The sequence below is a fragment of the Fonsecaea nubica genome (genome assembly GCF_001646965.1).
Source record: "Fonsecaea nubica strain CBS 269.64 chromosome Unknown Scaff23, whole genome shotgun sequence".
Classification (NCBI taxonomy): Eukaryota; Fungi; Ascomycota; class Eurotiomycetes; order Chaetothyriales; family Herpotrichiellaceae; genus Fonsecaea; species Fonsecaea nubica.
Window position 1 is genome coordinate 249,155 of NW_019173696.1, and position 21,903 is coordinate 271,057.

Sequence of the window (21,903 nt, forward strand, 5' to 3'; positions counted from 1 at the left end):
CATGTTCCCTCCTGCGCAATCTATTGTCGCTGTCTGCATTTCTCTTGACACTTCATGGCCCCGGATAGGGGACAAGTCCCATCCAAGGGGAAACCCTCTAGAACGTGGGATACCCTCAACCCCCCACTATCACCATGGATCCTCGAAGCAGTGTCCGCCATGAATTTCACGCGCATGACACCAGTGCAAGCCTCGACCATCCCCCTCTTCATGGCCTACAAGGACGTCGTGGTTGAAGCTGTCACAGGGAGTGGAAAGACGTTGGCATATCTCATACCCGTGGTGGAAAAGTTGTTGAGACTGGAAGAGCCGCTGAAGAGACACCACGTCGGTGCCATCATCGTTTCTCCCACGAGAGAATTGGCCACGCAGATATACAACGTCCTGGTGTCGTTACTGAGATTTCACCCGCCTTCCGCTGCGGCGCTCGAGCCCTCGGATGCGCAAGACGACTCTGCCGGGAGCAATGACGCACAGTCTTTTCCCTCGTCCACTCTGAAAATTCTCCCGCAGTTACTTGTGGGCGGTTCGACCACACCGGCGCAGGACCTGAGTAAATTCCTCAAGACCTCGCCGAATGTTCTGGTTGCGACACCAGGTCGCCTTGTCGACATTATGACCTCAAGAGATGTCCACTATCCGAAATCTTCGTTTGAAGTGCTCGTGCTCGACGAGGCGGACCGATTGCTCGACCATGGGTTCAAGGACGAACTGACCAAGATTCTTAACCTGCTACCAAAGGAGCGGAGGACGGGTCTGTTCAGTGCAAGCGTGAGCGAAGCACTAGATCAATTGATTCGCGTGGGACTGCGAAACCCCGTGAAAATTGAAGTCAAAGTGAAAGGCGCCAATGGAGTGGAAGACAAGCGGACCCCTGCAAGCCTCAAGATGACCTATGCAGTGACTAAAGCTTCTCAAAGATTCCCATTCCTAGCAGCTCTTCTAAGACACCTTGATCCAATGCCGCTGCGGACCATTGTGTATTTGTCCACTTGTGCTGCGGTGGACTACTTCCAGAACCTGCTACCCTCGATCATGCCTTCAGGGGCGGTGCTTGTGCCCTTGCACGGTAAGCATCCAGCAAATGTCAGGGAGAAGAACTTCATTCGCTTCACCGACTCTGCCTCTCCCTCTGTTCTTCTGACGACGGATGTTGCCGCGAGGGGTTTGGATATTCCATCTGTGGACCTGGTGGTACAAATTGACCCTCCATCAGACTCCAAGGTCTTCCTGCATCGATGCGGGCGAGCTGGCCGCGCAGGTCGCAAAGGTCTCAGTGTCGTCCTTCTACTCCCTCATGAGCAAGACTACGTGGAATTTCTAAAAGTCCGACACACCCCGATTGAGCCCTTGACCGAACCTAGTCCTTCCGAAGTGCAGGACGACTGCCGTGAGGTTGAGGAGAAGTTTCGAAAGACTGTGCTCACGGATCGAGCACTGTACGACAAAGGTCAGAGGGCGTTTGTCAGCTGGGTGAGGAGTTACTCGAAGCACGAAGCAAAGTCCATTTTCGGTTTGAGTGGAATCGACTGGAATGACCATGCCGCAGCCTGGGGCCTGTTGAAGATGCCAAAGATTGCCGAGCTCAAGAATACCAAGTTACAACCCTACCAGGGACCTGACGTCGATTGGGACAAATACGGATACAGGGACAAACAGCGGGAGAAGCATCGGAAAGAAATGCTCGCAGAAGGTTTGAGCGGCTCCACTGCTAGTCGCAAGGACGCCGACTCCAAGAAACGGAAACAGGGCACTGTGGCTTGGTCCGAACAGCTCGAGCGCAAGGCAACCAAGGAAGTCAAGCGATCTAGGAGGGAGGCGAGACGACAACACGACCGGCTCACCAAGATGACGGAGGGCGAAAAGGAATACCAGGCCGAGACGGCGCGGATGGTCGAGCAGCTCCGCCGGCAGCACGTAAAGGCCAGTCAGCAGCGAGAAGACGTCTTTGAGGGCTTTGACTGAGGACGGCCAGGGTCACTCGCACCACCATGGGATCTCACACAAGGCCAAGGCGTCCGCAGCAAGGGGTGGCATTTACTTGGGCCCGACACGCCAATGCAAGTTTGTACTTGTACTTGACAGCCCTCTAAATGTGAAGTTTAAAATCTCAAGACTCAATTCTCGAGAATGGCAATCTCATCGTCATTGACAGTGTGTCCCTATCGCTACCGCTGGATTCGAAGATGGCGAGGCTGTAGAATTTCTCAAGTTGCCAACTGAACTATCCTGAGTCTGATTCAATGTCCGACCCTTTGTCCGTACTACAACATCACACGAGCTCTGCGTTTGTCGACGAGCCCTAGAAATGGGCGCCCATTCGCATAAATCAATTTACACCAATGTCCCAGAGCCTTCACACACCCTTCGGAGCCCCTTTGGAGGGCATCATGTATTGCAAATGTACATGGTTGTTTATGAAGCAGCATTGATCGATTTGAGCAAAATGTACGCGATACTAGCAATCCATCCACATTTGTCCGCCACCAAGATCAACAACCTCTTGGAGGTCAGGAAATGACGCACAAGATCTCTCTGGCTCTCTCGCCGTTTACTTTGCTACCTGATCGACATGCTCCAACTCAACCGTCTCTTTTTCGGCCTCGATATCCTTATCCAGCGCCTCCCGCTGCTCGGCGGTCAGGTGAGTGAGTCTGACCTCAATCTTGTCGCCGAAGATCTCGCCGACTTCCTCCAGAGCGAGGCCCCTCGTCTCGGGGAAAAAGTACCAGATCAGGGGCAGATTGATGGTCGACAGGACGATGAAGAGGAGGTAGTATTTCCAGCCGACCTGTGCAAAGGCCGTGGGCGCGGGGATGAGGTAGGCGATCGTGCACAGGAACAGAATCGCGAGGGACCATGCCATGCCGCGGGCGCGGAGGTGGGTTGGGAAGATCTCGGTGCAGAAGACGTACGAGGTCGCGTCGAGCGTGGATGCGTAACTACCCGGGCAGACATGGGTCAGCATCAAAGCCTTTTTACTTGGAAAAGAAGAAGGGAGATTTACCAGGCGATATAGAGGAACAGGAAGACCACGCCGGTTTTAAGCCCAGCCTTGTTGTCTGTGCCGGAATATCGTGCTGTCATGGCCGCTTCGACGATGAGGGTGATGAGGCTGCCGGCAATTCCAGCGACTGTGACATGGTTAGCTCTGCTTAATACCTTCGGCCAAAACATATCAACCAGGTTTAGAGGCCCCTTTACTAAGGGAGGGAAAATTGATGCTTCAATACTCACCTAGAAGGATCTTGCGGCCAAAGTGGTCGATGAGCAGCGCATTGACACCGTTCCCGATACACGCTATCGTCACAAACACCGCGGCAAGGAGTAACGAAATCTTGTTGGATAAGCCGAGCCCTGTGTAAAGGATAACGCTGTAGTTGTAGATGACTAGGATCCCCGTCGACTCGGTCGCAAACATGGTCATGAATGCACAGAACATGCGCTTTCGGTACGACGGCTTCGTGAAGAGAGTGGACAGAGTCTCGTTCCGGGAGATTTGGAGGTCGGCCGAGACCTGATGGCTCATCTGGTAAAATTCTTCACGGGCAAATGAAATGTGATGTGAGTCCGAATCCTTGTCGGTGTTGTGTAATAGGTTGATAACCTCCCACGCACTGTCGCGGCGATCTTGCATCAGGACTGGAGTTTGACGGTCAGTCACTGGGAAATTGCGAAAGGACAGGACTCAAACTCACGCCAGCGAGGGGACTCTGGGATGAAAGGGATGAGGAGGAACATGATTAGTGGCCAAAGCGCTTGTACGCACAGTGGGAATCGCCATTGGAAAGCGGCATTCGTGGTATAGGAACAGCCGAACCCAATCCATCCGGCGAGGGCGTACCCCAGGACCAAGATGACACCTAGTCCCCGTCAGTCTTGCTTTCAATGCCCTGAATAAGGAATCAACGACTAGCGTGTACATACCATGCTGAGAAACGAGAAAGCCACGCTGGGCGGGAGGTGAAATCTCGCATTGAAACATTGGGATCAAGACCATCAGTATTCCTGTCCATGGTTAGATACATAACCGCCATCTCAAAATGCAGCGTGCGATATCGGGGCACTCACCAACAGAAATACCCGTCAGAGCCCGACCGAGCAACAACATTGCAAGGTGAGCTGCTCCGCCTTGAAAGGCGCCTCCTACCACACCGATCGGAGTGGCCAGGTAGAGCGTCTTCTTCCTCCCAAGGGCATCGCAGGACCAGCCAGCCAGCAGAGACCCGATGACACCGCCGGCAGAGTAGCAGCCGTTGAGACCGCCGATGATCCTGTTTGTGAAAGCATAGCGGTCTGAGGTGGGATCGGTCGTCAAGCCAAAGTACGCATAGAACGGAGCCTGGCCCAACGTCGTCGCGGCGACGCTGAAGGAGTAGCCATAGGTCAAGCTCCCAAAGCAAAGTGCAAGCACAATCTATAAGAGTCAGACTCTGTGTGCAGACAGCAGGCAAAGGAATGTAACAACTCACTGTGAGGTTCAAGGCACTGATGCGAGCTGCTTCGTGTTTCGCCATTTTTTTTTTTCAACCCGTCAAATCACCTGAGTTGGATTCCCAGTGGTTTTTTTCGTCCCAAGCTGCGTGGCATGATTGTTCGACGCCGGGGCCCCATACCCCATGATATAGGTCTGGGACAGCACTGGACTGAGTTTTCTCCCTGAACGCCATCTTTGGGAGGCCCAAATTGCAAAATCTATAGAGGTGCTCGTATTCCCATCCCCGTTCTCCACACTCCAGGAGCTTAAGGCTCGTTAGAGCGTGATTCCTTACCGACTTGGGACCGTCACAGGATTGACTAAACCTCAATCTCGGCGCGCGAGGCTTTGTCCCGACAGGGATGCGAGAGACGAAAACCTACGCGCCGCGATCTCCGCGCCGAACGGGCCGAAATGCCCCGTGGGGTACAAAAAGTGTGGGGTCGGTTACATCATTTGACCAAGTCCCCTTCCCACGCACGAGGAACCTTGTCACGCAGTTGTAGGCGACTAGACGAGTGAGTCCCTTTATCTCGCCACGCAGTTGCCCTCCTACCAATCCAATTTTACACGGACACAAGTGTTGTATTCTGCACCCTCAAGTTGACCTGTCTCGTAAAATCAATTCACAAACACAACCATGTCCAGCACAGGCCGCCGGCTCGACGGAAAAGTCGCCATTATCACTGGCGGAGCGAGTGGCTTTGGCAAGGCGATCGCAGGCCTCTTTGCACAGCAGGGGGCCAAGGTAGTCATTGCCGATCTCTCAGCAGAAGCCGGGCAGGCGGTTGCCAAAGCCACCGGGGGCGTCTTTACAGTCGCCGACGTGACCAAAAGGAGTGACTGGGAGAAGCTGCTCGCGCTCGCCCTGGACAAGTTTGGCGGGCTCGACATCGTGGTCAACAACGCGGGAACGTCGTACCGCGCAAAGCCCACCGAGGACGTGACCGACAAGGACTACGACCTGGTCTTCGACGTCAACGTGAGATCGGTCTACCTCTCAGGCAGCGTCATCCTGCCGTATTTCCTCAAGAACGACAGACCTGGCAACTTCATCAACATCTCCTCAGCCAGCGCTCTCCGCCCCCGGCCGAAACTGGTGTGGTACGCGGCATCCAAGGGCGCCGTCAGCAACGCAACCAGAGCGCTTGCCATCGAATACGCCCAGAGAAAGATCCGCTTCAACACGGTGAATCCGGGCCCGGCCATTACAGGCTTGTACGTTTTTACCTCCATGGAACACTTTTTTGATCGGAACAGATTTCTGACAACAGATCCAGGAAAGACGCCTTTTCCGGAGGGGCGAAAGATCCCGACGCCGCAATGGTTCGGATGGTTGAGGATTCGGTGCCCATGGGCCACCCGGCAGAGACGATAGACATTGCAAATGCTTGTCTGTTTCTCGCCAGTGAAGAATCCGCATTCGTCACGGGCATTGAGCTTCCGGTATGTTCAATCTCGCTGACTGTCTTGCGAACTACGCTAACACACTCTTCTCAAAAGGTTGATGGTGGCCGTTGTGCATAGATAGTGAAAATAGTATAACCCTGGACATCAATCCACAATCTTCAGGAATGTCACCATGTACAGAATCTCCCAATGTGACTCTCTCGGTCAATTGAGTTAGCTATTGACCCATCCATCGTTCATAATTTGAAAACCTTCTTCAAGACCTCCAGCACTACCGCGTTGTACTGTTTCCCGGAATCAAGAATCGCTTTGGCAAATGTCTCAGCGTCACTCAACGTGAGCAGTAGTCGGGTTAGAAACTCACCATCGAGTTGCATAAACGTGTGCGGTGCGCCCTTGAACCTGATGATTTGAACCTCACACCCCGCCTCCCTCATCCTGGCCGCGTACGCCTCTCCTTGGTCTCTGAGAACGTCCATCTCGGCAGTGAGCACCAACGCGGGCGCCAGCCCTTTCAGGTTCGGAGCGTGGATTGGCGACACCTTCCAGTCCCTCGCGAGGTGCCGAGGTCGCGGGGAACCCAGGAAGTGCCGGTGAAACCACTCCATCCGTTCGAGCGGGAGGGGCTGTGTCTCCGCCAGGTCTGTGTAGGACGGGTACGGCTGGTCCTCGCGGAGGGAGCCATGTGGCGAGAAGACGTCGAGGTCGACGATGGGGACGGTCAGAATCTGCAGGGCCAGAGGAATGCCTTGGTCGCGGCAGACTTGGGCGACCACTGCACAGAGGTGGCCGCCGGCGGAGCATCCGCCGACTACCACGCGAGAGAGGTCGAGGTTGTATGTTTCTTTCAGGGTGTTTCGGATCTATAGGAACATTGTCAGTGTGAGCTTTGTAAAGAGATGGGAAAAGAAGAACAGATAGACCGACCCAATGCACAGCGGCGATACAGTCGTCCACTGGGATGGGATACTTGTATTCCGGAGAGAGGCGATAGTCGACGTCGAAGATGACGCAATCCAAGCTCCGGACGATCCTCTTGCACAGATCAAAGTCGACAGACAACCCTCCAAAAACCCACCCACCGCCGTGAAAGTTGATATACACGGGCCGAGGTCCTTGTCGTGTGGTGGAGGACCTGCTGTCGGACTCATAGACTCGCACCGTGATCTCGCCCTGCTCGACCGGACACCTGAGATCAGCGAATTTGACGCCCGTCCCGGGGACGAGCTCGCGTCCGTACGAGATGGTGTATTTCTCCGGATGGGCACGGTACTCTGCTATCGGGACCTGATGCGTGGCGAGGCGGCCCGCGCTGTATTTCTGGTAGTATTCGACGAAGACGGGGTCGAGTCTGGGGATCAAGTGAGGCGGAATACTATTGAGGAGGGGCTTTTCGATGATAACGTGGTTAGGGATGTCGAGGTCTTGCGAGGATGACATTGTGGGAAATCTGGGCTTGGTCTCTTTTTGATTGAAACGGTGGGAAGAAGATATTTTACCGGCCTGAAATGTTCCTTAGTCCGTCAGTTTATATACTACTGCAGAGGACAAACGCAATAGGACCGGAGTGGAACAACGACTCGAGTGGATGCCGACAATTACCGAATATGACTAGATTTGCCCGTCCGACGCAGCCACAGTGGAGTATATCACCAGTCGCCAGGAACGTCAACATGCTTCTCTCACTACTGAAACGTTCGATTGCTCGCCTAGGACGATGGAACAAACAAACTTCTACCAGAGATATCATTCCCTGACGCACTTGAACCAGTGCTGCACCACTAGAAATGCCAGTTGTATTTATGTATCCTCGACCGCGGACACCTACTCATGCCTTTTATGGACACGGTCAGGGCATTTTCACTCCATACACTCTCAACTCGAAAGAGAAGGGCAACTATAGATAGAGACCATAGCACGCAGAGTCGGGTACATCCTCCCAGTCTCTCACTCCGTTCAAAATCATGCTACCTACTTGGCCGGCGTCAAGGAATCCAAAAACGACCAGCGACTCTGTTCCGCCCACCCTTTGGCCTTCCAGTCATTTGCTTTCTGGGGGAAAAAGTCAATCACACCCAGCAAGCTCTCGTCGTGAGCGAACACGGTGAAGATGTTCTCGTGGCCGTCAAAGACGAACGCCTCGTTGACCGTCTTCTGCGCCAGCTTGGGATCCTCGTCAATATGCCCGTCTTCAGGGATCAGACAGAATGGACTTTCTCTGGCGGCTCCTTTTCCTGGACCTCCGTTCGAAAGTCGATGGAGATCGGAATATACCTTGGTGCTTTTCTCACCTCTTGCCGCGCTCCCTGGCACCTTCTCGGGTAGAGGGAGGTACTGGGTGGGTCTCAGAAGCGAGCTATGGTGAATGAGATCACCACCAAGGAAGATGAAGGTATCATCGTCCTGTCCAACCGTGGTCCGAGCGAGGCCGCTGATATGGCTACCCGTGTGGCCCGGGGTGCTCAGCAGATAAAAGCTGCCGTCTCGGAACCAGTCATAGGCAGAATACGGGCCAATCTGGAGAACCTGGCTTCCCTGTTGGAAGTCCAGTTCCACGATTTCCTTGCCCACATAGATGTCTGAAGTCGTCTCGCTGGCATCTGCGTCTGTCGGCCAACCTGGAAGATACTTATCCTTGTAGCCAGGACCAACCACAATCTTGGTGGAGGCAGGAAAGAGGGTCGGGTCTCCTGTATGATCCCAGTGATGATGGCTGTATATGATGGCGTTGATCTGGGAGGGCTGAATCCCGCCGTCGGCGATGATATTTCCCACGTCCCGCTTGACATCGACTTCCAGATTGAGCGGCGCGAGGCCGTTGAGGAGGTGAGGACTCAGGTGCGACGCCCAGTTCGTTCGTAGTCCGAGATCATAGAGCAAGCGCTGCCCAGTGGGTTTGTGGTGTATGAGGATGCTGAAATCTGGTATCGCAATAGTTTTCAACCCGGGATATATAGGATTGAAAAAGATCTTGCCGGGTACATTTCGTATATATGTCGTCGTATCAATCACAGATACCTCTACCGCGACTGTTGATTTGGGGAAGTTCAGTTTCCCGGCGGTCGAAGCCATTGTTTATTTCTCAAGTCTGGTTCTGAGCAAGAGGTTTGAGCCTGATAATTTTGTGGAATACGTCCTGGTCTCAATCGCGCAGCGCTTTTCACACATCGGTGACGAGATTCCAATACATACCATGCCCGCACATCCCCTTGGATGCTGCCCCAGCCGAGGCTGGAGCACGGCGACTTGCATCTTGAACTGTAGATCACCCCAGAATGTCAATACCCCGCGGGAACCTCTATTCACATGTGATCGCCGCTAAGTTCGCCGCGTCTGTACGCTGTGGGACTGACCTCCTGGTCGCCACGCCGCGGCGCGCCGCGGAATCCGCGGAAAATCAACCAATTATGCTGCAAGGGCGATCAAGTGGATCTGTCTCAAGGGACGACCGACCCTCTTGTGCAGCATCCCCCATAACCCCATATTCGCTCTCCTCGCGGCGTTCCAAAGTCCCGCGGATGCAAGTGTCTATGCTCGGTACGCACCGGTAGGTCTGGGTTCTTGGCCATGTCACATCTCTACAGGCCAGCCGCTGGTACACATTATAGAGCATGGATAGGACGCTCATTTCCAGCGTTCGAATCACACCAAGGAATGTCCGAGATTTGACATTGTCCAATGGCTTCCAGCGACATCAACGGTGGTCCGCCAGTGACTTCCGCAAAGATCAATGGCGTTGTGCCAGTAGCTTCAGACGCCCCAGCCTCCCGCCGTGGTAAGCCTCTCCCGAGCTCATGGGTTCCTCTGTACGCAGAGCCACTCCGGACAGCTACGCGGAAAGTGAGAATGGTGGTGGTGGGAGCCGGCTTTGCAGGTCTATCTCTCGCATACAAGATTTACCACGAATACAAACTCGAATCCATCATCGAGCTCGTCATCTACGAAGCAAATCACGATCTTGGTGGCACCTGGTTGGTGAATCGTTATCCTGGAGTGGCCAGGTCAGTTACAAATCCCTTCTACTTCTCCCGACTTAACACTGACGACAGTCCACACAGTGACATTCCTGCCCACATCTATACGTGTAGGTCCAGATACCCGTCAGCGCAAGAATTTTGCAAACCATTGACCAATTCTCACAGTTCCCTTTGAGCCGAATCCCGAGTGGAGTGCATATTATGCGACTGGGCCAGAAATTTGGGATTATATGAAGAGAACGGCCAAGAAATATGACCTGGAGAAGGACGTCCATTACAACCACAGACTGACTGATGCACATTTCGATGAGCAGCTAGGTCAGTGGAACATAAAAGTCCAGAATGGGGACACGGTGATTGAAGACAAGTGCGACATCCTGGTGTCCGCCAGTGGCCACCTGAGTCGCTGGCGTTGGCCTTCTATCCCGGGGCTGTCTTCGTTCAAAGGGTTTCTCGTCCACTCCGCTCAATGGGACCACGACTTCAACTACGCTGGAAAGCGCGTGGCCATCATCGGAAACGGCAGTTCTGCAATCCAAATCCTCCCTCAGGTTGCCAAAGTGGCCAGCCACGTCACCAACTTCATCCGAGGCCCGACCTGGATCATCCCGGGTCTGGGAAACAAGATGATCGGCGGAAAGGAAAACCACGTCTACACCGAAGAAGAGAAAGAAAACTTCCGCAACAACCCTGAGGCTTTGAAGGCCTATCGAAAACAGATTCAACACGGCTCCAACCAACTCTTCTCGGTGGTAAGCCTCCCCCTCGTGTTTTTCTTCGCTCCAGGCCACTCGACGATAACTGACCAAAAGGTGAAACGAAACAGTTTATCAAAAACTCGGCAGCCCAGGAGAGACTATTTGATGCCGCGAAGAAGCTGATGACGGAACGCCTGGGTGGCAACGAGGAGCTTGCAGAAAAGTTGATCCCGAAATGGGAGGTCGGATGTCGACGGCCGACTCCAGGGCCGGGATACTTGGAGTGCTTCACCAAGGACCACGTATCGCTGGTGATTTCCGACATTAGCGAGATCACCGAGACAGGCATCAAAACGGCTGATGGAAATCTCCATGAGTTCGACGTCATCGTCTGCGCCACGGGCTTCGATGTCAGTCACCGCCCTCCCTATCCGCTGGTCGGGCTTCACGGCACCAATCTGGCCGACAAATGGAAGGACGAGCCCGAAGCCTACCTGAGCGTATGTGTCGAGGGCTTCCCGAACTTCTTCATGTTCAGCGGTCCCAACGCCCCCGTCGGACACGGGTCCCTCATCAGCGCCCTGGGCTGGACCGCCGACTACATCCTGAAATGGGCGCAGAAAATCGCCGAAGAGGACATCAAGTACGTCGACGTCCGAGAGGACGTCTCCGACGAGTTCAACACGTACGCGGACGAGATCCTTCAGACCACGGTCTGGACGGGCGGGTGCAGGAGCTGGTTCAAGAACCACACCGTCGACGGCAAGGTCGTCGCCGTCTGGGCCGGCAGCGGTCTCGCCTACTACGAAATGCTCGAGAGCCTGCGGCCGGAGGATTTCAACATCAAGTACAGAAGTCGCAATCGGTTCCGCTTCATGGGCAACGGGACGACCAAGAGAGAGGGGAGGCCGGATGAAGATCTCGCGTGGTACTTGAAGAAGTGAAGGGCCAGGCTCTCTTGATGATTTGGGTGCCGTGGATCATTTTGGCCGCGGAGGAAGAGAGAGAGAGACACATGTGAACATAGGCTTAAATAGAGGTTTGGGAATACTAGAGTCACATTCTACCGATATCGAAGTAGTCGGAGCGTGCTCGTGAATGTAGGCAGGCTTCCACCATGACAACCTCGCCTGCTTTTCTACTTGGTAAATTGACTTGTATTCCGTACTAGCCGTCTTTTGGTATGATCTCCACTTAAAGCGGAGCTCGTACTTCCAATGAGTATCGATACCGTATAAGCGAGCTGCACGTGAACCCCTACTGCTGTGGGCTACCGGAGTGCCTCAAGGCCACAAGGATCCCGTGTCCCGAACAATAATGAGGGAAGTGTGGGTCTGAATCACGATCAAGCAGGCTAAGAATAAAGACCGGGTCTGCCTAGTTAGTGTAGTGATAGGTCGCCGTACTTGGTAGGTGCCGAGGCTCACTCACTGCGATAAGTCCTGTCCCTGCGGGGCGCACGAACTGGGAAAATTGGGGGGGAAAGAGCTAGCTGGCTGGGGTCCCCAGAGCCCAAAGCCCTGCCTGTTTTGTTGTGGTCGGCTATAAATCTCACAGAACCCCTGCCGTTATCGCAAATAGACACGAAATCTTTTTATTTGGCTTAGCTGGCAGCAAACATCTTCGAGTTCCTGCCTCGGCCGCAGCATAAACCGGCCAAATTATAGGTGGACTTTTAGTTCGTGTTTTCGGAAAAGAACCTCCAACTTCTCTGGTCAGACAACATGGCTTCGATGATGGATAGTGCGGCGCCGTTTGAGGAGTGGCCACAAACCGAGCAGTCGCTGGCTCCTCGAAAGCTGTATCCGGGAGCGATGAGGCGTCGTCGAGCAGATCAGCGAGCCTGCGATAGTTGTCGATACCGGAAGATCAAGGTCAGCATTCCCAGGCCTAATCTCTCACTTGCGGATGCGGCGACCAGAAGTCTTTCGTATCATGTTAACATCCGCGATAGTGTGATGTCCGGGATAGACGTCCTTGCTCAGGCTGTATCTCGGCTTCGATTATCTGCGAGACCAGCGGCAATGCACCCTCTGCCGGGGGCGCGGACCAGAAGAGGTGCGGAACGACACCCTTTCCCCCTTTGTTGAGTGAACAAGCAGCATTGTCGCTAACGTGGTCGACTTGTGCAGACTACAACAATTAGAAGACCAGATTGTGAGACTGACCGAAAAGCTCGCAGCCACCGAAGACCGGGTCAAGTCTCTCTCGGAAGGTCAAGAGCGAACGCAGGCCTGTCTCTCTCGATTTGTCGATTGCTCCGACGACTGCAGGGCCTCCCAAGGCAGCGCCAGTTTCTCTGGAGTGGGTTACGCCAGCAACATGGCCGGAGGACTGAATCCCAGGCGAAGCAACGAACTCGCACCTTCGAGACATTTCAGTCTCGCTCCGCCCTTGAGCCTGAGCACCAGTCCTCCGACACAACTGCATCATTCCGACGGAGAACCCCACAACTCTCAGTTCTTCGGTCCCACCTCTGGAGTTGTATTCGCTTCGGCGATCAAAGACTTCATTCAGCGTCAGGGTGGTCCAGGCCACGTTTCGTCCTCTCCAATTTTTCAAACTTCGCTACACTCGTCAGACACCAGGGTGCCATCGTCAGATTGGGAGATGTCGAAAGCGACACCTCTCTTGACGTTACTTCCCCGGCGGCAACAGGCTCTGCAGCTTCTCGACATTTATCGAGTCCACGTCCAGGAATACACACCCGTGCTGCCTTGGCCCAGCGTTCTCGACAAGTTTGCACGGCTGTACGACCGGCCCGTGCGGTCAGGTTGCAAATCCGACTTCATCAAAGACTTTGTCCTCCTCAACGCCGTCTGGAGCATTGGGTCACAGTTGACAGAGGAGAGCGAGGCCGTACAAGAGAGCGACAAGAACGAGGTGAGGAGTGGGTGGAGATTCTTCTCGCTCGCCCGCGACCATTACGACCTCGCGGCGCCCAAGTACGATCTCGACGACGCGGCCATTTGTCTGCTGATGAGCATCTACCTCCAGGGCGCGTCCCTTCTCAACACCTGCTGGGTCTATGTCGGGCTTACCGCACGCATCATACAGGACCTAGGGTTGCACATTCGCCCCACGAATCAGCTTGTGACCCCCGCCCAGGTGGAGGTTAGGAATCGGTTGTTCTGGGGCACGTACCTGGTGGATCGGAAGATTGCCCTGACTCTGGGTCGAACGGTCGCTCTTCTCGACGAAGAATGTTCCGTCGATCTCCCGCGAGATGTCGACCCGGCTACATTCGGGGGCTCCGACTCGACCGAGATCCTCCGGGTCAGTGTCCAGACGTGTTCCAAGCTGCGCGACATCATCAACTTCACCCCGTCACCCAACCACCAAGAACGAGACATGACGTTTCTCTTCGAGATGGACAGCGCGCTGAGTCAATACTGGGAGGATTACCCGTTGCGAATGAAGGACTTTTCCCAGCCCGACGCCTACGAGCCGTCGTGTCTCAAGGTCCTCTGCATCCTAATGCAAGCCCGGCTGACCACGATGAGGCACTTCACCGACACGTCGCTCAACAAAGACTTTCGGAAGTGGTGTTTCACGCGATCCGTCCAGATCGCGTTGGTGACGCTGCAGACCGTCAACACGCTGTCCCGCACCAACGACTGGGAGCGGAAGACGGCCTTGTTCTGCAGCGGCGTCGTCTACGGCCACATCTTCCGTGCCGCCCTGGTCCTCGCCCTGGCCGGCAGCAAGTTCGCCGAGGACCTGGACACTCCGGCCGAGAGACACCGCTTCTCGACCCTGTGGGAGTTTCTACGCGCGGCCTCGTCGCGGCGCACCTCCGTCCTCAAATACCTGCAGCTTTTGGAGGTGCTGGCGAAAGCCCTGGGTACGCCGTTGGGTGAAGACGGCCTGAGCCGGACGACGCCGGCGCCCGCTTCGCAGGTCAATAGTGATCAGCAATCACTGCTGGGAGGACCGCGAGTTGGCGGCCCCGTGGGGATGCCACCAACTATGCACGATCTCACCAACAGCAACAGCCGTCTTCAAAGCCGGACAGAGTATTCAGGCCAGGAAACTGGAATGCCCATGGGCCGCTCAACCAGGACGCTATTCCCCCCGAATGATTTGCGGACGGGATACAACCCGCTACCAGAGATGCCAGAAGCACCCAGCTCGGCAGAGGATTCCGGCTTGGGCACCAACAGTGCGCCCCAGACCGTCGACTTTGACTGGGAGCTCTTCGACCAGATCATGGACTGTGACTCGTCGGCATTCCCGACGTTTCCACTCGGTCTGGACATGGACGGATTCGACATGTGAGCCGGGGGATTCCAGAGCGGGTTAGTGTGAGTAGAATTGCTAAGGTAGAGAAGCTTCTCTCCTCCGTCGTCTGTGTAGATATGGCAATATGGGACACGAAGTTTCACGCTCTAGTACGCCGTGAAGAGGAAGTCGAGAGCGTCGGCCGGTCGTCTGAGTTCATATTGCTGCCGAAATCGATTCATCTTTGCGAATTCATAATAAATAATCGCCTCTCACACGAGGTACTTGATTTCACCAACCAGGAATCTGACGTAACCAAATATCACGGGCATGAAAGCTCCCTTGTATTTTTTCAGGTCTGTCTCCATGGAGCGAGTGGCAGGACACGCACGATGTGCACAGACTGACAAACATCTCGAATATGTATTCTAGCGAAGGTGCAAAAAGACGATGGCTGCTTTACGGACGGTAGAAGTACTAAGGAAATGCCCCGGTAGAAGAGTCGCTTGCGTGTAACCCCCAAGTGCATTGTGTATGAGTTACAGAACCTTCCAAGGTATCTGCCAGGTAGATGATGAGCAAGCGCGCTTGTCACTAGGGCTAGGGCAAGCAAGGCAGCAAATCCTCCACCAGGAGCTTTTGTGTTGGGGAAGAGTGAGTGAATGAGTGACTGACTGACTGACTGACTGACTGGGCCGGTTCGGGTTCTTTAGATAGTGCCTTTAGATGGGTGTTTTAGACAGTGCTTTCTTGATATCGAACAGGCAGGTCAGCGAATTGAGGTTGTACCACCAATTTGATTTCGGTCGCCTTTCACCGTCACTCGTGTATATCAATATCAACATCAAATCATACTGGTAATCACTCCGTAGCAGAAAAAATCTCGCTCAGATAAGACAGATAGATTTCAGGGGAATTAACTGCCACCTGCGTCGCCTGTGCCGCCTCCGCCACTACCACTACCACCACCAACATTCCCGTTGCCACCACCATAGTTGTTCCCGAAGAAAAAGCCGTCAAACAGATCATACTGGCCTTGCCCATCGCTCCAGTCATGTTGGAAATCCAATCCGGTCATGCCGAAGCCCAGATCCAACCCACCGCCCACGTCCAGGTTGAGATCTCCGTCGCCGCCTCCTGTGATGGCGTTGCTCAGAAAGTCCATACCCGGCAAGCCGGACATAAAATCGGGGTTGTACGTATTTTGCATGTAGAATGGCTGCTGGTCCTGCTGTTGCTGGTGCCGCGTTTGCGTCGGCTGTGGGGTGGCAGATTGGCTGTTGAACAGTAACGGGTTGTTGGAAGTACCCATGCCGAAACCGTTGTTGATCTGTGAATTGATGCTGGACGCCGGGGACATTTGCTGCTGCCGAGGAGAATGTTGTGATTGCTGCTGTAGCGGCGGCAATCCCACTGCCATGGACGTCTGCGGCGATCTTTGCTGTTGTTGGAGGTTTTGGAGGGGTTGAGGAAAGGAGAAAGATGGTCTGGTACTCGGTTCGAGGTCGTCAGGGAAGAGCTCGCGGAGATCCATGTCGAATTTGGGCGGCGGTCGTCTAGGCATTGGTTTCGGAGCGATGCGCGGGACAGTCGAGGAGGCTGATGAAGGGTAAGAGTCGATTTGCATTGGCATTGGTTGGGTCTGAGATTGTGCGGCCTGGCTCTGCAGGCTGGATTGACGGGCGAGTGGTTGTCGTGGTTGGTAGTCTCCGTGGGGCTCCAGCGAGAAGCCAAATCCAGGTGTAGACATGCACATTTGGACAGTGGCCTTGCTCATTCGCTCAAAAGCGTCGCGACAGGCTTCTGCTGGTGGGCATTTCTCCATGAGATCGCTGAGGACAGACGTCGCAGCGAGGACTGTAAAGTCGAAATCATCGAGAGTCTAAGGAGGCATTTAGCGGAGCAACGTGAGCAGAGGAGTGGAGGGTTTCTTACCAACCGCGCTCTGACAGCCGGAGAATGCCAAACAGCGTACAAGAAGGAGATGCCGGCCATGAATAGGTGATGAGTGGCAAGATACGTGTAATTGACCAGGCGCTGTCGGTGAAGCTGTCTGTAAAGTTTCAACGTCTTCTGGCCAGCTTCAGCACATTTCAAAAACACCAGATCTTCGTCCTCCTTCTCTTCTAGCCTTAGACTTGACGGGCTGGACACATCCTCGGTCGGGCTAAACTCGTTCGCCAAGGGTGCCGGGACACTGAGACTCTGCCGGTAGAGCATAATGACGGCTTGCCAGTAATTGAGCTCCAAGAACTGTACTGAGAAACTGACTCCAGTGTCCGATGGTTCCGGCGCCGATTCTTTCCATTCATATAGTCGCTGATCAATATCTCGTCGCCACGAACGGAATGAGTCGAACTTGATTAGGAAAGGTGATGGGAGCTTGGTGTGCATGAACTGATTGCGGCGATTGGTGCCGGTCAGACGAGCTTGTTGGGCTTGCTGATGTTGGAGCACTTGCAGAATCTCGGATTGTAGAAGCCTCAAGCGGAAATAGTGATGCGAGACCCATTTGTACGTGGGTTCATCTGGCAGGGCTGGCTGCAAAAATCCAGCTCTTGTGATGTACTTGTCGTCGAGCAGGGAGGGGAACTCGGTGGTTACGACTTGATCTGTAATCCCAAACGGTCTTCCCACACAAGTACTGACCAGGCGGTCGAAGGTATAAGTGCACCACCAAAGTCGCCTGCGAAGATCACGAATCCATTCTCGTCGTCCCTTTTCCTTCGCGTCGACTGGTCCCAGTGGTTTTGAATCCATCGAGGGCCGCGGACCCTGGTGGTCGTCGATGTTGTCTGCGATACCGGTACCATCTTCGTAGTGCAGGCCGAGATCGACGGCCAGCCTCATTGCAACGCCTACAATATACCAGAGACCTGGCGCCACAGGTCGAAGCAAGGCAAAACTGCAGAGCAACAACACAGCCTGGAGCTCCTCTAAATCACCATTGGGACGCTCAGCCGCTTCCAGGGATGAACTCGCAGCCAAAAATGACCCAAGATTGACGATGGCCGAAGCGTGGTATTCCTCGGGTTGAGCTTGTTGCATGGCCAGTCTGACCCGTTTGTGAGCATAGTCCCCTTGTTGGGAGTTCGGCTGGGGGTCAGAAGAGCCCCAGATAATGCCTGCACCAATTGCAAACACGATATTGAGCAAGTATAGTTCGCGACTGCTGCGTTTCGAAGGATCAATCGAATAGGTACGATCAAACAAATCCATGAATTCACCTCGATGGAGGATTGGGATCTGGGGATTGGCGTGCTCAAAATACAGATGGACCAGCTTCTCGCCTAAAGGACGATCTGGAAATGGAGCTTCCTTAATGGTGGGCTTGGTTTGGAGGCCGAAGTAAGAGTCTCGCATGGAGCTACCTCCCGACGCGGCCATATTGGGCAACGGACGACTCGGTCGGACACCAGCTCGCTCAGAATTGTTGCAAGACACCGAGCTCTTTACAGCAGCCAGTACGACGCGAGCAAACGATATCCCAGATGTAGACCCAAGATATCGTGCATCGGAAGCCCCTTGCACAGAAACCATGCCGATGTTGGACACCAGCTTGTTGAGCTTATCGGCATCCTCTTGCTTCTTGTCCCAGTCTTCGTTTTTGATGGGTCGTGGCGAGCCATTACTAGGGGATTGTGGCCCTATCCAAGAACTCTTTGCGCTCGCAGGTGACTGGACGGGATCACCCAGCTCCTTGGACTCGGCATTGTAGACCTCGCCAGCATTGTAAGGGATCCCATGCGTCTTGAGCTGCTGCTCGAAATATGCCAGCCGCGTCTCGAGATAGTAGACATAACTTCGGGGAATCTCCCTCTTGGTAATGGGATCGTAGCCTACGCAGCGAACATTGGCCTTTTCGCACGTGGAACACGCAGGGAGACGTTGGTCGCAACGGTTCTTCCTGATCCGACAGCGATTGCAGGCCGAGACATTCCTGAAGGCCGAAGTGGCCGACGCCGCGGAGAGGGGAGGAGGGGAATTCGTTGAAGCGGCCGCCGCACCATCCTGTGGTAGTTGGTGGAGGGGTTCGTCAGCGGGAAACGCTCGCTTGTGACCGGCGCTCTGAGGAGAGGAGGCGGAAGAGGGCATGTCATGTATCGGAGAGGGACACTGACATCTTCTGCCAGTAGTTCTCGAAAAAGCGCACTATCCCTCAGTGCTACGGAGACAGCATGCGAAGTAGACTCGAGCAGCACAGGTCAGCCTCGCGCGTCGTGTGAATGGCCATGGCGGAGCCTGTTTTTTGGCCTGGGGAGTAGAAACAAGTTCTCGCATATCGCAGAGGATCTCAGTGGCTGGTTGGAGAAAGGCCCTGGCGAACTTCAAGCACAGCGGGCAAATGACGACCAAGGCTTGCTTATCTCGAGATGGTATCTCAGCAAATCACGTCTCTACATTGTCCACGGCGGGGCAGATAAAACTGCCGCGGTTACATTCGCGAATCGCTAATCTGAATTTGGGATCCTTTGACAAGTACGCCAGGTACCGAGTACGAGGTTCACAGAAACTACCTACTTAGGCACCATTGCCATCACGACGATGACGGATTTGATTTTATGAGTACCGCATGCATTGACCAAGACCTTCCCTCTGGCCCAGTGTCCGTCAGATGCCCTGCGAAAGAGAAGAGTGAGTGATTGACAACCATCGATGAAAGGGCTCGGTGGGCTATGAAAAGATCACTAGATCACTAGGGAAGAGACCCTACAAGGCTGATTCGACGGAATGTGCCCTCGCCATCATTTCACGGGACACGGGTTGCTAGTCAACGACACAATCTCACCATCGTGTCCGCGCTTCTGACCAAACAAGGGTTTGCCCTAAGAAGACCAAGATAAAACACATGCATTTCCGAAACTTGAGCGACAATCTCTGGGGTTCAACAAGCAAGCATACGATGGACCCGTGGCAAGAAAGACCATACTGCGCGGGTGTGCTTTACTTTCCCTGTTGAAGTAGACTCCTATGACAAGAAAGCGATGGACGCCTATGGCAAGACTGGTCTACCTACCGTATGTCAAAGGGTGTGTTATTGAGAAGCTTGGAATACCGAAGTTACGCGGTGATCTTTCTCTGCCATTGTCTGAATCATTCTCGGGACTGTCAATGTGTACGTGTCGAGCAGTGATCTGCAAAGTGACTCTTCCGTCAGAGAAGCATGTCAATTGTGGCCGTGCACCATATGTCAACTTCTGGGTTGTTTGAACTGATGACAGATCGTGGTGTGGTCGATACACGCATCAATTGTCACTCCAGAATATCGAGGCCCCAATACTTCGAACACTCACCGAGACTAACCGCCTAGCCTCAGCAACGCAGCCTCGATGGCTATCATATCCACCTCAGGTCCATAAACAGCCTTTGTCAAGGTATCGCCTTGCCAGTCGAGGTCTCGACATGAGTGGAAGAGAAGGGATAATTTCCGCAGGTCACCCTCACTGGGCACTTGGCGGATCTAGTTCTCGTCTGGGTGCCATCATCAATCGAAGCATGTCGGTCCCGTGCCAGAGCCACTCCCCAAGCCGTCACTCTGTCCTCTACAACCACGATTCTGGTCTCAGCTTCACCCTGACTCCTCCAGACCTCCACATGTAGGCCGTACTTTTCACTGTCGCGGGGCGCCGGAATGTCTCGGACGTCAGAAGGAATTTTTTGCTTGTCCAATCTGCGACCCCTACTCATGTCCCAAGAGTCAAGGGAGCCCAACTCCATACCTACAAAACAAGGAAAAAGGCCTAAAAGCGAGGCAGGTGACCCATTGACTGCCCGAAAGATCGCCACCAGACGCCCTGCTTACGAAGGGTCAGGGTGTGTCCCCTTCGTTGCACGACCACGATACCTTTCCGCATGGTGGGTCACTGTTTCCCCCACAACGCCACAATATCCAGCTTTTCCGGCAGTGCATGGTCCGGGTGGGTTTTGTCGAAACTGGTCAGAGTTATCGAACTGCGTCGGGGTGAAGCAAGGACGTTGGGCGCAGGCGGATCAACGCAGACCAGGCGATCAACATCCCAGAATTCGGTGTTCCGGGTGTTGTCAGAGTTTGGGTAAGACAAACGAACGGCAAGGGAGTGTGAGAGACCGAATAGGAGCGAGACACATACCATCCACAGCATGCAGACTCACCAGAATGCACGAAACACTCGCAAGACTCCATTATTTCCGACCAAAGTACCTCGGTGGATTCAGCTCATGCGGGATCCAGTGGTCTAGATTTGGGGCATGTCGACCGACGCAGACGTCGTTGTCCATCGGAGACGATGCAACTTAATCTGACCGCTACTTGACTGACTTGTCGGGTCGCTTTGCCTTCCCGGGCGAGCTGCGCATGATTCATTTTCGGTAAGTTTGGACAGGTCTGACTGATTGTCGGAGGTGAGATGACAGGTCACACAAAGGTAATGCATACCTCTCGGCCAGGCCAACCACGGCGATGGGAAGCCGTCCACCCGCTCCCAGACTGGACCTTTGACCGTCCTCGACCAGAACAAGTGATCTTCTCACCGGTTGAGGGGGTTAGTGACCGGCAAGGAATGTGCTGGCACCAGGTGGAGGATGCATTGACTGAGCGGAAAGTAACGGTTGTGGTATTGCCCGACTCTGCAAGGGAGATGTCAGGTGGCGCCTTGGATGTCGGAGATGGGGGTTTCCTGAATGAGGCTCCAAGATGCAAGGCGACGCATGGCACGCAACTCTCTGTGAGGTCCTTTGTGAAACCCGAAAAACACATACGACATTGTGCATGCTCTAGGGCCTCTGCCCACGCTGCTGCAATCTGCAGAACCTGAGGAGCGATTTTTCTCCGACTTCTTCATGTGGGCAGTTGTACTACTCGTACCTCGCCAGCCACGTAGCTGAAGTCGAGCTAGTTTAGCTGCAAACAATTCTTTGTCATGACAAAGCCCTTGTGGTGCTCCTGCAACTAGGTCTTATTTTTCCGGGGCACAGGCATGATGCAGCAAACAGCAGACCCAGTCTTTCTTCCAATGGAACTGGCTCTTTTGGGCGATTGACAGCAGGTCTCTTCACCGAGTGACTGAACAATAGGCACACAAACCTCGCAAAATGGGACAGAAAGGACCACTTGCAGATGATCTGAAGAGACGCATCTGGC

At 54.1% G+C, this 21,903-nt stretch overlaps 8 protein-coding genes across 8 annotated transcripts; 4 read left to right on the forward strand and 4 right to left on the reverse strand.

Moving 5' to 3' along the window:
- Positions 1–159: 159 nt before the first annotated feature.
- Positions 160–1,965, forward strand: AYO20_04460 (hypothetical protein; the record flags this gene model as incomplete). Its single annotated transcript, XM_022642756.1, has 1 exon — positions 160–1,965. One exon carries the CDS (start codon positions 160–162, stop codon positions 1,963–1,965), a length of 1,806 nt encoding a protein of 601 aa, XP_022501314.1.
- Positions 1,966–2,551: 586 nt separating this feature from the next.
- AYO20_04461 (hypothetical protein) lies at positions 2,552–4,517 on the reverse strand (the record flags this gene model as incomplete). Its single annotated transcript, XM_022642757.1, has 7 exons — positions 2,552–2,942; positions 3,008–3,134; positions 3,238–3,642; positions 3,699–3,863; positions 3,928–4,008; positions 4,072–4,417; positions 4,473–4,517. 7 exons carry the CDS (start codon positions 4,515–4,517, stop codon positions 2,552–2,554), a joined length of 1,560 nt encoding a protein of 519 aa, XP_022501315.1.
- A 600-nt stretch (positions 4,518–5,117) lies between these two features.
- On the forward strand, positions 5,118–6,004 carry AYO20_04462 (hypothetical protein; the record flags this gene model as incomplete). Its single annotated transcript, XM_022642758.1, has 3 exons — positions 5,118–5,695; positions 5,758–5,923; positions 5,981–6,004. 3 exons carry the CDS (start codon positions 5,118–5,120, stop codon positions 6,002–6,004), a joined length of 768 nt encoding a protein of 255 aa, XP_022501316.1.
- Positions 6,005–6,123: 119 nt separating this feature from the next.
- Positions 6,124–7,327, reverse strand: AYO20_04463 (hypothetical protein; the record flags this gene model as incomplete). Its single annotated transcript, XM_022642759.1, has 2 exons — positions 6,124–6,750; positions 6,815–7,327. The coding sequence occupies 2 exons, from the start codon at positions 7,325–7,327 to the stop codon at positions 6,124–6,126; spliced, it is 1,140 nt and encodes a 379-aa protein (XP_022501317.1).
- Positions 7,328–7,858: 531 nt separating this feature from the next.
- On the reverse strand, positions 7,859–8,959 carry AYO20_04464 (hypothetical protein; the record flags this gene model as incomplete). The annotated part of the gene is made up of 1 exon (XM_022642760.1): positions 7,859–8,959. One exon carries the CDS (start codon positions 8,957–8,959, stop codon positions 7,859–7,861), a length of 1,101 nt encoding a protein of 366 aa, XP_022501318.1.
- A 606-nt stretch (positions 8,960–9,565) lies between these two features.
- AYO20_04465 (hypothetical protein) lies at positions 9,566–11,506 on the forward strand (the record flags this gene model as incomplete). The annotated part of the gene is made up of 3 exons (XM_022642761.1): positions 9,566–9,971; positions 10,030–10,616; positions 10,691–11,506. The coding sequence occupies 3 exons, from the start codon at positions 9,566–9,568 to the stop codon at positions 11,504–11,506; spliced, it is 1,809 nt and encodes a 602-aa protein (XP_022501319.1).
- A 780-nt stretch (positions 11,507–12,286) lies between these two features.
- Positions 12,287–14,840, forward strand: AYO20_04466 (hypothetical protein; the record flags this gene model as incomplete). The annotated part of the gene is made up of 2 exons (XM_022642762.1): positions 12,287–12,620; positions 12,709–14,840. The coding sequence occupies 2 exons, from the start codon at positions 12,287–12,289 to the stop codon at positions 14,838–14,840; spliced, it is 2,466 nt and encodes an 821-aa protein (XP_022501320.1).
- An 859-nt stretch (positions 14,841–15,699) lies between these two features.
- On the reverse strand, positions 15,700–18,878 carry AYO20_04467 (hypothetical protein; the record flags this gene model as incomplete). The annotated part of the gene is made up of 2 exons (XM_022642763.1): positions 15,700–16,665; positions 16,719–18,878. 2 exons carry the CDS (start codon positions 18,876–18,878, stop codon positions 15,700–15,702), a joined length of 3,126 nt encoding a protein of 1,041 aa, XP_022501321.1.
- Between the last annotated feature and the right edge of the window lie 3,025 nt (positions 18,879–21,903).